General features: G+C 42.3%; 1 protein-coding gene across 4 annotated transcripts in view; it reads right to left on the bottom strand.

Moving 5' to 3' along the window:
• nlgn2a (neuroligin 2a) overlaps positions 1–13,423 on the bottom strand; it is a 173,574-nt gene that overhangs the window by 105,094 nt on the left and 55,057 nt on the right. For all 4 annotated transcript variants that reach the window (XM_027287997.1, XM_027287999.1, XM_019269065.2 and 1 more), the window contains one exon: positions 4,431–5,292. In XM_027287997.1, coding sequence (XP_027143798.1) covers positions 4,431–4,938 — 508 coding nt within the window. In that variant the 5' untranslated portion in view covers positions 4,939–5,292. The remainder of the gene's footprint in view (positions 1–4,430; positions 5,293–13,423) is intronic.

Genomic DNA, 13,423 nt, shown 5'->3' with positions numbered 1-13,423 from the left:
ACAAATCTAAGTCCTGTTTTTACTAACTATCTGTCAAAATGAAGCATTTGTTTCTCCATCACTTCTACGCCCTCTGCCGAAATGCTAAAAAAATGGCATAACTATATGAGATCTGTATGTTGTAAACATTTACAGCCACATTCTGAAGCTGCTGAGTCCCGCAACTCGGTCTTATTTACCATGAAGCCCCGTTCTGTGTTAACGGCTGCTGACTGCTGAGAGAAGCATGTGGTTTGTCTGTGAGGCCTGAGGCAGCAGCAGCAGCAGCAGCGGCGGCGGTCGGTCCTTCCCTCCCTTCCATTCCATCGATCCACAGTGACTCTGCAGGAGCCAGATGAAAACCTCTCGCTATGATTTATGGGATGTCATCTCCAGGGGAACTGGCAAAGCCCCTCCCTCCCTTTGGATGAGGGAGCAACCTGCCGGAGGGCAAAATCAGTTCCCCTGGGTCCTAAGGCCTGACCAGCTATAACTACCAGAGGAACATGTAAACAAGCTGAGCTATAGTAAACACTTTACATTATAGTGGTACGCCAATGACCATCAGTTTTTATGGAGTTACTAGTAAAAAAAAAGCCAGGATCATTCCGAATTTAATATAGAAAACTACTTCATTTATAACTTGCTGAGGTGAAAGGGTCATAACATTTGCATGTATAACAATGCATAAAAATCTATTAATCACGACATTTGCATGTATAACAATGCATAAAAATCTATTAATCACGTGTGAAAAATGATGTTAAAACTTAAGAAACTCTAAAATATTCATATCCTAAAAGTCATAAAATCTAGAAGCATTAAAATCCTCATTTGCATATTAGATTAAGCTTCTGCTAATCACATAGCAACAAGTGTAATTATGTATTATTACCGTTAGGTGATTAGTTTCCTTTCTGGGTTTGTTCCTGAAGAATTACAAATTCAGAAGCATATTTATTCTTGAGTGCCGTGGAACTAATGAAAAAAGGAGAACATGTTGCTAGCTTAGCAATTTACTAAGTACTTAAGTATTAATTAGGAAGTCATGAGTAACCACCAAATGTTAGCGCGTTTGTTTATCTGTGAACAAACACACACATCCATGTCAGAGTGTCCCACTTTCCTCCATTTGCACTGATGGCAGCATTAAGAAGTAATTCTGGAGGCTTAATCCACTTAAAATTAGACAAGGTTTTTAAGGATTCTGTCTTGAGGGTGCCCTAAAAAAAAGGATACAAGTAAGAGGCCTTGGGAGGCTCGGAGAGATGCAGCGTTCACGTTTTGAAATTCAGAATAGAAGAAGAATCGACGACAAGGCAAGAGAAGCTGGGAGAGGATGACTGTGTGTGTGTGTGTGCGTGTGTGTGTGTGTGTGTTATTCTGTGAGCATATTCCACATTGTGTTGTGCTGTGTGACAATGAGTTTAGAAGACAGCCCCCATGGACAGCGAGATGTGGCTGATTTTTGATCTGCTGCCCAAAAGCTTTCCCTCCTCTCCTCTACTTACCTAGTTTCCCCAGTTTACTTGTTTCCTCCCATTTCCTTTATTTGTTACCTCTCATTTCTTCACCTTTCCTTGTTTTCTCTCCTTCCCTTGCCTCTCTTCTCCTTTTTCATTTCCTTTCTTTTCTCCTCCTCTCTAATCCCCCACCCTTTCCTTTCCTTGCCCCCCCGTTTCCTCATTTCCTCCCCTCTTTTTTCCTTGCTACTTCTCATTTCTTCTCTTTTCCTTGTTTCCTCTCCTCTCTTCACCACCCTTCCCTCCTGAGCAGCACATGTGGGAGGAAAAAATGACTTAAAATCAATGAGGAAGGAGAAGCCGAGGAAATGGAGGGGCAAAGAGAGAGACAACCCCGGGGCTGCTCGAGGAGTGCTGAGCTTAGCAATGTCATGCTCGACTTGATCACCATAAATATACCAGCGATGATGAAGTTCATACGTTGCCACTACATGCTTCAATAATAAATGAAGACATATTTATCCTGATTATACATATGTGCTATGTTGGTATTATTTTTTTTAATCATTAAACATGTGCCCACATCCTGACTGACACCACAAAGTATTATGCTGACGACGTGCATGGGTGCATGTGGGGTGATGTTTCATGTTGATGAATGAAGGTCATTATTGGAGGGTATTTTACACCTGTGTGACATTTCCACTGAGTGCACTGTATGGGATGGTGCGTTAGCAGCTGGGTGGGAGTGTGTGTATATCTCTTTGTGTTGTGGCACTTGCATTTCCACCAAGTCGTACATCTCGGAAAAACAGGGTGGAAGAAAAAAAAAAAGAAAAACTGTGTGACAGTGTGAAATGACTCAAGACCTGATGTATAGTGTTCTATATGTGCCCGAGGAGCTATAAGTGGCAATGACGGGCTGGCTGTCGAGGGCTGAGGCTGCAGTGTTGGGAGGGGAGAGGCGGAAGGAAGGGTGTTGAGCTGTGAAGGGCTAAAAAAAAAAAAAAAAAAAAGCTGAAAGGGAGACCGAAATGTGTTAGAGTGAAGAAAAAGTTCAGAGTGGAAATCAGTGTGCCTCATCGCTGTGCTGACACATATACACACACCAGTGTGCACACATAGACAGTAAGTGAGAGATACATGAATACAAACATAAAAGGCACACACAAAGCACATGATAGGGTGTTCTTTTCTTGTTGAATTGTGTGTGTGCTTACAAAAAAGAAAGTTTAATCTGCAACACACAGACCCTGTTAGTTAGACTCCTCTTAAAAATTGACCCTTGACGACCTCCAGTTGTTTGAGGTCAAACCCAAGCGCATGTTTAAAAAAAAACAAAACACTTCTGCATGTAAAACCGGCCGACATGGCTCTTACAGCCGTTTCTCTGTGAAAAGTGCCAGCTTTGTGCGGCTTATAGTGGAGATATAAAAATGAAAAGACAAATGTGAAACACGTCTTACAATACCCTAGGCAAGGAGAGAAAGAGGGGTGATGGAAGTCTCTACTCTTCATATCGCACCTGCCGACAAAATGGAAATATTTCTCTTTTATTGCTCACACACTTAATAGTGGCCAAGCAGACAAAAGATGATCTGAGTTGAGTGAAGAGGGTTCTTGACAAAAAAAAAAAAAAAAAAAAAGTAAGAAAAGTCAAATGTCACCTAATCCTTTTCATAAAGCACCTGGAAGCTGCTTCAGTCCTGGCCTTTGTTCTTGTGCTTTACAACACCTTGAATGGGATTGTACTTCAAAACCAGGTATGGGTAATTGAAAAAAAAAAAAAAGCTTTGACCCTCTATGGAGTATTTTAGATATTGTTTCTTTTACATATAAGTCGCCCTACACAGACTATCTACAAGGAGCATTATGCAGTAGTTATGGTGTTTAAAGTCGTGCATGAACCTTGAAAAGATTAAAAAGGTAAAAAGTGAACTTTCCTAAGCTCCTCTGCCTTATTAGTGGTCCAAACTGACCATTCGCTAAACCCCTCCCCTGAACAGTTCCTGTCCAGTCATAGTTTAGTTCCTGTAACTAGGCACAGCATGACTGTCAAGCTTTAGATTTCTCTGCATGTTGAAGTGGCCCACCACTGGGAAACCCAACCCGGGTTGGACCCAACCGTTTTGGACCATTCTCCACGTGACTTCAAAGAAGCGAAGCATTTACTGTAGCCCACCAGACCTTGGTAACTTGCTCAAGTTTGGTAATTTCTCTTTGGTTCATGTGATTGAATGTGTAAATATGTAGTTAAATTGTTTCCCTTTTGGCTGTTTTTATGATCGGACAAAGATTGTACATTGAAAATTGGCTAGACTCTCTAAGCCGTTTCTGTGCCTGACTTCCAGCCAGCTAGAGCTGCTCTGTGCAGACTGACGTGTGCCCGTAGCATCCATCGGCGGTGTTATAAGAAATAAATCTGATCTTTCATTTGACTGCATACTTAGAACATTCGACTGGCTTCTAGTGCTGAATCTTCACATTCATGTCTTCTCCATGGATTATCAACTGCTGAGGATGATACATAGCTTTCGCCTCTATTTTTTAAGCACGATATCTTGCATGCAGCCATCAAGTGATTATTTAGGACCCCTTTACAGAGTTCTAATTTTTAAAAACAAGCCAGCTGGAAACATTAAAAGTGTGAGTCAATCGTTTCCAATCAAATCAAGAAGGTAACGGAAAATCTGCCAGTTGTCAGTTGTAATTTCTGCCAACAAAAATCGATGGTTGTTGGCCAGAAATGAGAAGTCTTCTTTTTCTACCTCTGTTTGAAATAAACGATCCGTTGCTGCAAAAATGATTAAGACTGGGTAAATCTGATAAACTCTATGAGTACTGAGCAAGAGTTTAAAGCTTGATAGGCATAGCTACAGTAACTCAGGGGACGGGACTTAGTGAACAGTCAATTATTTATTAATTGATCTCAATGTTTCCCACTAAACCTCTAATTTCCCAACCCTTCATGTAATACCGTGCACTCACCATCCTCCGTGGGCACGTAGACATTGAGGTAGAGGCAGTCCTCACTCTGGTTCTGGATGTAGCCCGCCGCCACGTCCAGGTTGTCGGTGAACCACACGGGCAGCATAATCTCCGGGAGCACGCCGTGGACGTTCTGAGGGCACACGGGGGCAAACTGGGTGGCGTTGCGGATCTCCTGCCAGGATCCCGGGGCTTCTGGTGGCTGAAAGCGACGGTCGCCGATGGGTGCTGTGGCATAGGGGACACCCAGGTACTGCTCTACAGGGCCCAGGATCTCATTGTTCAAGTCCTTCTTGATGCCTCGGAGCTTGCCGTAGTTGGTGGTGACTATGGGGTGTTTGGAGGGGTCTATCTTCTGGCTCGAGGCCAGGCTGAGGAGCAGGATGAGGCCTAGCACACCCATTAGGCACCAGTCTGTCATGAGACTAAGGGGGCGTGTCCTGGGCAACAAACCTCGCCGGCTTTGTTTACATAGAGCAAGTGGAAGGGGGTACATGACTGGATTCATACTGTTCAGCCACCTGCTTCTAGTCTGTTTGGAGTACTTTCTCTGAGGGAATGTGGATTATAACCAACAGTCTGGAAGGTAAAGCATAAGAGGGGGATTAAAACAACAAAAGACTAAAAGGAGCTTTTTTTTTGGAGGTTTGATCCAGACCAGGACCTCGTGGAGAAGGTGAGATGGAGGGCAAAGAAGGGTCCTCAGGGTGCTGGCGAAGGAGGTCAGACCTCGGTGTGGGTGCCAGGTCAGTGTTGATTCTGAGCAATGGCGATTCGAAACGCTTCCCGAGCCATGGTTCTGTTACGTTCCATCCCTATTGGTCTTCTATAATCCAGATCATTTGATTTGAAGAGCTGAATTCTGCAGAATGATACATAGAGAAAAACAGAAGGAGAGGTAGAGGAGACGGGGAGTGAAGGGGGAGAGAAAGATGAGAGAGATTAGAGCTTATCTGAAACAGAAATATATTTCATTAACTGCTGTCAGTGCAACACGTTCCCTCCAACTGTTGCCAAGCAAAAAATACTTCCTCAAATGAACGCAAATGAAATGAGATCTCAACAGACAGCATTATTGAGAAAACGTTGACAGATTTTATTTTAGGAGCATTTCATGTTGTGATCGATGCGTTTCGCTTCACTCGATCGCTGATTGAAAAACACAGTTCTGCGGCTTGTCGAGAAAACTTGTGAACACGTTTTATTTTCACACACAATCTGATCTGCAGAAATCTCATGTTCACTTCATGTTGACTGCACATGACTCCCGCTCTCTATTATGGATGAAAAACAGCTAAATTGAACTTGTTTACACCGCCATGGTTTGACCTGCACGAGGACATGCGCCAAACTCCTCCTGGTGAACTCTTCAACCAGCCAGCTTACCCCTAACACACATCATATTTATGCTTATTAAAAGTGCAGTGTTTAAAATTTTGCAGTATTTATTGGCAGGAAAATGAGCACTTTATATCTACACTGAGAGCGGGTCCATGGAGTCTGTCATTTTTCTACGGTAGCCCTGAGCAGACAAACCAAACCCTGATCTAGATATGGTCTTTTTTTCTTCTTGTTTCATGTTTTTCTTACATGCTTGGAAGGAGAGGGTGAGGCGTGAGAGTGTATTCATTCGGGTTGCAATCTGCAACCTCACTGCTAGGTGCCACTAAATCCTACACACTGGACCTGAAGTGCTGGTTCTGGACACAAAAGTACAGTACCCCTCTCAGAGGAAGAGTACAGGCTATTAGGGTGAGCCTTTACTGACCAGTAAGGTCAAAGGTCAGTAATGTGCGCCTGTAAGCAGCTTATAAAAGCCCAGCCTTAGATGACCCGCACATGAATGAGTGCTCACACACTTTACACTCATTCATGTAATCTACTGCGCAAATGTGCAAATCCTCATGTAACAGACCCGGTCAGAAAAGCATGAGGCACGGAGGAGATTATACAGTCATAACATTGTCGGGTGGTGTTACGTAACAGTAAGGGACACACACCATAGAAGTAAAGAAATCTCACACAGACTATTTCAGTCTTATCTGATTTTTAAAAATTCATCAATACCTCTCTCTCTTATTTTATCACCATGCCGTAATTATCCAATTTTCAGTCATCATTAACCGTATTATTGCATCGCCTGCACCCACTGAAGTGCCTCTGTGTTTTTGTTGTCTTCCCTCTCCCACTGCCAATGAAGCCATTTAAATTTGAAAGTATGGGAGTTAAGTGTCCCGAGGCAAGAGCGGCAGATAATTAGAGTATATAGGCTGATGAGCCGGCGAGCGGTCTCGCTCACACTGATGTGACACATACAAATAAGCAGAATCACTCATGTAATAATAAAGTTTCTTCTGTAGCTCTTTGAGGGGAGCGTACACTCTGGCTTGTGGGGGGAAATCGGTGGCGAAAACAGATTTGTATTCTTCCAGCGAGCGGTAATTGCGAGCAAATCCGCGGCGTCTGTAATCGCTCATTGTCTTCTTTTGGTACAGTGCGTTCAGCCTCTATATATTGGTGTCTGCCTTTGTTCCTCTCAGTGTGGACTTTGTTGTTCTGCCCACGCGCCCATGTGTGCATCTGGGAGCGTACCCTCTCATGGAGAAGCGGGCAGTACGATGTGTGCTCTAATTAAACCATGGAGAGTCTGGAGGACAGCACTGCTATGCACTGCAGGCAGGGACGTGCCTTCCACCGACACACACACACACACATGCACGCACCAACATTTACCATTCAACTTTCATCCTCCAAAAAAACACAAGAGGCCGTGAGCTAGAGAGGCAGAGATATACCAACGAGAGATGATAGTGAAGATACAGATGGAGAGTAAACAGGTCCTGGTGTTCATGAAACACTTGGTCAGCAGGGATCCTTCAGAGTTCTCCAGCAACAGCAACATGAAGTGCTGCTTCTCTGACCCTGAAGTCTCTCTGAGGAGTGGACCAACATCCAAAGACCCAGCGTCCTCTTGCCCTAAACTTGCACCTCGAGCTTGGATGTGCACAGAGGGCAGCAGAGGCTTGCGCAAGCCAGAATCCCTGGTAAAAATCCAAGGCCCTGGCAGGCGCGCGCATGCCTGGAGGGACCTACAGAATTTCGGGGTGCATCTGAGTGTTTAATTGCTAATTGGCTCAATTAGAGGACCTAATAGGTCCAGCTTTGCTGTGAGCAGTGGGAGAGCTTAAGTGATTGATGAAGCAGAGAGGGAGAAACGAAGGGCGGAGGCAGCATGGCAACAGAGCCATATAGGAGACATCCATGGGAGAGGTGTGTGGTATTTGGAATGCAGGTAAGCACACACTATCACGCTTAAAGACACTGATTCAAAGGAACAAGAACGGCCCCAATACTGCATCTTTGTACAAGCATGCAACACACACACACACATATTAATATATATATACGATGCATCTATGAGTCATGTCATCAGGAGAATGTTTTTTTCCTCAATCCCGGGAGGCAGAGAGAGAAAGGTGGAAACCACACAGGTCGTTCAGTGGCGAACTATCGGTATAAACCTCATCTTTTTCTGCTTTTATCTCCCACTCCCTCTCACTTGGTATTTCTCATCTGAATGTGCAATGCCAAAAAACCTCTGGAGGACAGCGCAATGTGAAAAAAAAAAATCTTGACCAGTCCGTTCAGTGCTGGCTGAGTTGCCACAGGGCTGTGTATCATTGCAGATTAGGACAAAAAGATGCAAAACAATAGTAAAAATGTTTTCCATGACTAAACATTATTCAAATTAGGTACAAACTGGGCTTTTAGCACACATCTGTATGCACAACAGCGTGCGATCTGAAAGCAGTGAGGAGTTCAGCATCATGCTTCAGGACTCAAACCTGTAACCTCTTGCTCTCGCAGCCGCCATCATTTAGAGAAGGCATGGTTAAACCGAGGCCGCAGGCTGCGGGGGCCAGAGCCGGCCTGTCAACCGCTTTAATCTGAAACCACAAATCTGTAAGTGATACAATTTTGTTGCTTAATTTGTTGGCCTGAAATGTCTCTTGCCTGTTAACAAATTCCAATAGATGGTGCAGTTAATGTTCTTATTATTAGGCCCTTAGTTAGGCCATAACAATGTCACCACTGCTCAGAACAGTCGATATCCTATCCTCCTGCTGCAAGGGGGGGGCGGGGAGAAATGAGCGCTGTGAAACGGAGAATGTCGACAGTGAATGCTGAGCATATAACACAGTAAGGACAGTGAAATACGTCATTCATCTGTCGGGAGTCTGTTGAAGAGTAAGACATCTGAAGCCATTTTCACAAAGTGCAAGGTGTATCTTTTACTCGCGAGACAGGAAACCACAGAAAAACAGTTCATTAAAAGCAAGCTTCAAAATAAAGTTGGAGAAAAAGTTTCACGTCGTCACACTGTGAAGTCTCATAGTGCAGAGATAATAAACAAGGGTCTGAATATGTAGCCACAAATGGAATACTCCTTTTGTTCTATTGCTTTGGATTCATTTAAAGGAAGATATATTGTTCCTTTCTAAGCGTTCAATAAGAAGATTGATATTGATGATATCTATACACTCACTGTGGACTTACTGGTGACCAATGTTTGATAAAAAACATAATAAATGCCCTCTTGGAGGAGCCTATGGTATATAAAAACATGATAAATGGACCTCTAGGATGCCTTTTTTTTATTTGTATCGCCCCTGTCCCTCAGTCCACCACTGTGTATGCTAAATGTGGGCTCAGCCAACAAGGACTCAAGCATATAACCACCCAAAAAATAGAACTTGGTAATGGTAAGCTTTATAGGTGCTAGTAGATGGATTTTATTAGCTTTGGTAAGCGCCTTTAAGGTTTTTCTGCTAAGCTATGCTAACTGTGTTCCTGGTTGTAGCTTCATATTTAAACCTAAAACAGCTGCAATAATTCAAAAATTGACTGACTATATTCACATCTCCAGACGATATACTCCACTATTTACTGTATTTAGTTCAATTTTTGGTGTCCAGCAACTCTTGAGAGAAAAATCTAGTTGTATAGGTGCTAAGAAAAAATGCTATGTGAGAAGGAACCATTGTCATTAAGTCCTAGATATAGATTCCATACAACGACCTCATTGAGCTGAAGGTAACTGCGCGTCGATCTTCTCATCTAAATCTTATCTTATTGGCATAAAAGTCAATCAGCATATTCCCCAAGCTGTTTCTTTAAGTAAAATCACACGAGGCACACCGCTCAGCATAATTCTCGTTTAACTCTTCTTCGTTCTAACAGATGAACCCATTGCGGTGAGGTAATTACGCGGGGTTAGATTAATTTAACACAGTTTGGAAGATGTGAGTCCTCGGTGGGGTAGTGTCATAACAAACGGATGATCCAGCCTTGCGATGAAAACAGAGAAAGTGGTTTTATTTTACAGTGGCATCGATCAGGAAGCGCTGTGAGGAGGTGTGTGGAAGATTTGCCATGTTGTGAAGGCGTTTGTGACACTTGTGAATTATATATTACATAAAAATTGATTTAAATAACTAGAACACAATAATGAAGTAATAAAATGCAACACAAGACTACAAACTATGATTTGAAATATCTAGTTGACAGTCCTAGTAAAAATTAAAAGCTTTACAATTTACTGCTCGGATAATTAGACTGCAATACGATTTGCAGGTAGTCTTATTATTGTGTTTTTCTCTTGTATGTATGTGAACAATTTTCTCCCTCATTAATTACAACAAGTCTCACCAGAGATGGTATTCCACAAATTATTACTCATCCTTTATTCTGCGGATCTCTAATTCAAAACTGACACCAGACTTTGATGTTGTTGCCACGAGGGGGAGAGCTGCTTCACTGCTCATATCAGGACAAGAATTACACAAAGTGCTTATGATTTCATGTTTTTTAACAGCAGGCCTACTTTGTTATCTTTAATTGCTGCGAGGAGTGATCGGTACCACTTTTATGAGAGGCTTCCTCCAATTAACCTGCCGTTAATCTTCCGCATGAAGGTCATGTCGCTGCTCGTGGTGACTGAAGTGTGATCAGCGGGTGTGATTGAAAGTGCACTTCATATGGGAGGAAATAAGCAGTATTCCTTTATGTTTCCAAGGGGCTGAGTGTGGATTTAGATTAGATGAAGGTTCTGTAATTGACTTACGTACATCAAAAAGGTGAACTGCATAACATGATTTCACGCTTCAGTCTTTTTAGATCATACTGTACTCCTGCTTGCACAGCTGGTGATTTTAATTTTCAGATAATCAATTAATTAGTAAAGACAAGTATGAATCTGTTCAGACATGAAGGCTTTTTCAGTTCTTCAATCTTGGACAGGATTCAAAACAAACCTACAAAAACACAAATATTTATGCCCAAAAATGACACAACAAGCTCGAGAACAAGTTTGAAACAGACCAGAGAATATTTGGACCCCATCCAAACCATGGTACACCTGGATGGACCAAAATAAGGAGAGTACCCCAACACCAATGTTGGAACCCATTGGCGATCATCTGACAATTTAGCCTCTGGGGGCAGCAGTCAATACATCAGGTATTAAAGAACATCTAGGAATTAAAGAATTATCTGGGTCAAGCAACTTGATACACAAGAAAGATGAGAAAGTCAAATTTCAGTGGATATCTGTATATGAATGCAGATACATTTTTATTGTCATCAGACCAATGCCTTCTCCCTCTGTTGTTCTCCACACTGACTGTTTACCTGCATGGTAAACCAAAGCCTAATAAAAACTAGCTGGTCAATACTACTCAGACTACTAAGGGAACCCAAAACATGCTAATTGCTAGCTCGTGGTGGCTTTACAAATTCTGCATTCATATTCAGACATCTGTTTAAATAGATTACCCCGACTGGCAGTAGCATAATACGCCGTGGTGTGGGTAATACAAATATAACAAAATATAAAGATATTTATAATTAAACATTTTTGGGGCCCAATCTAAAAAAGACCCATGAACAACAGAGATCCTGAAGTGACCAAAGGAAAGTCAGAATCAGTTTGATATCGAATTGGACCCAAGCAGAACCAATAACAGAAGAACATTTAACCAATCAACAAGCAGCCATGGTTAAAAAAAAGTGCCAATGGATTCATCACTTAATCATTCATGCTCTCAGTCTCACTTTGAAGACATTTTTCTCTTGCAATAATTATGACACTCCTATGACACTACTTGATGAAAGTTGGGAGCAATCCGCTCAGGTTTTAGAAATAGAGGACCGAGACTCATGGCAATACACTGGAACCCAATTTACACTGAACACGGTTTTATTCCTTGATTTAGTTACTTGAAACCAACCCGTAAAGATCTGTACCAGACTACTATGTACCCAACTCTTTCTAATCCTAACCGTACTCTGTACAAGATGAAAGTGAGTTCAGCTCTTCTATATTTTTCTCATTAGACACATGACTGTTGATTTGGTTCCATCAGTTAATTTTCTTTGCTAAAGAAGTTTCCCCAGTTTTCTTCCAGTGGACAAATCAGCCTGGAGATCACAGTCTTAGAATCAAATCCATCAACATTCTGCCACATACCTTACTGACTACAATCTAAATCCCACTAAAACCAATTCCACCCAATTCTACTCCAATACAGTAGCAGAATCACCCACTAAGACCTCTCCTGTAATTGCTTGCCACTTCTCTCTCTGTATTGTGTTGCCAGTCAGTCTGTCAGTACATTGGGTTCAACTTAATGATAGATAATAACCCGACTTTGCCAGGCTTCTGGCGCAGTCCAATAGCTGGAATTCAGTGTATGAGGGTTGCTGGACGGACGAGCAAATCAAAGCAGCTGCACGAACGAAGTGAATCTCCGCAAACAAATACAGTGCATTTACCATGTCCGCGTGCAGCCGAGCACAAACACAAACACGCACCCACGCACACAAATACATTATGCTCGTTATCATCTCAAGGCTTTCAAAGGCTGACAGTATTTGAATCAGCGCAGCTCATTTGTTTTCACGTTTGCTAATTAATACATCAAAGCTGAGACATGAAAATTGGACATTTGAAAGTCAATGTGCCCCCATGACTCTCTCTCTCTCTCTGTGTATCCATACACATATTTGTATACATTTTCCAAAAAATATCTGCAATGTGTGTGCTTTTATCTGTGTGACAGCGGTTTTGATGTGTTGATCGCAAAGTAATTTTGAGGGGCACGCTGGAGTGGATGGTGAGCGGTTGAACAGAAAATGGCTGTTTCATCTCTGCAGATGCCACATTAATGCCTGTAAGATGGGGTGGACATGAGTGTGTGTTTCTGTGTGTTTATGTTTGTATGTTTCCCGGCCTGCTGACAGCCTCCGTGTGGGCTCTGAATAGAAAAGAGCTGGCTCGCTCAGGCTCCTGTCAATCCTTCATTTTCATTATTTTTCATCACACTTTCTCTCTCTCTCCGGGCAGAGTTCAATAGATAGAGCTGAATGAGGGGGTATTTTAAGATGGAGGAATGTAAAGAGAAGACACATCAATCAATACTTAGCTCCTCTGGAAAACTGTTAGAGCAAAAAAGAGAGGGGAAAAAAACAAGTCATGGAATAGACAAGTCTTGAAAACGCTGTTGGAGTTGTGTTTTCTGCTGTATGATTAAACTATCACACATCATCCCGCCGAAGTCTGAGGCGGCTCATCATCATGCACTCTATTACGCACAAGTCATTATCTAGTTTCCATATGCAGCATTTTCAAATGATCAATTTCATGTAGGATCGCAGAATGCATGACACCAATCTATGATCCACTATTAAAAATATCAAGCAACTATATTGATATCAACTATCAGACTTATTTGCTGGCTGATTAACGTGTTGCACTCCAGCAACGCTGCCATTACTGCAGCAGCACAGTCCAACTGAATGCACTTGACTCATTATGATTGTGCCAACACTTTATTTGAAGGGATGTGTGCATACGATTGACATAACACAGTCATAACCATGACGTAAGTCTATAAATGTTTAGAAGTGTCAATTGTCATTTTTAATAAAGACTG

Source organism: Larimichthys crocea, chromosome XIV (assembly GCF_000972845.2).
Source record: "Larimichthys crocea isolate SSNF chromosome XIV, L_crocea_2.0, whole genome shotgun sequence".
Classification (NCBI taxonomy): domain Eukaryota; kingdom Metazoa; phylum Chordata; class Actinopteri; family Sciaenidae; genus Larimichthys; species Larimichthys crocea.
Note: the sequence above shows the minus strand (reverse complement) of the source record. Positions and strands in the feature narration are given on the sequence as shown.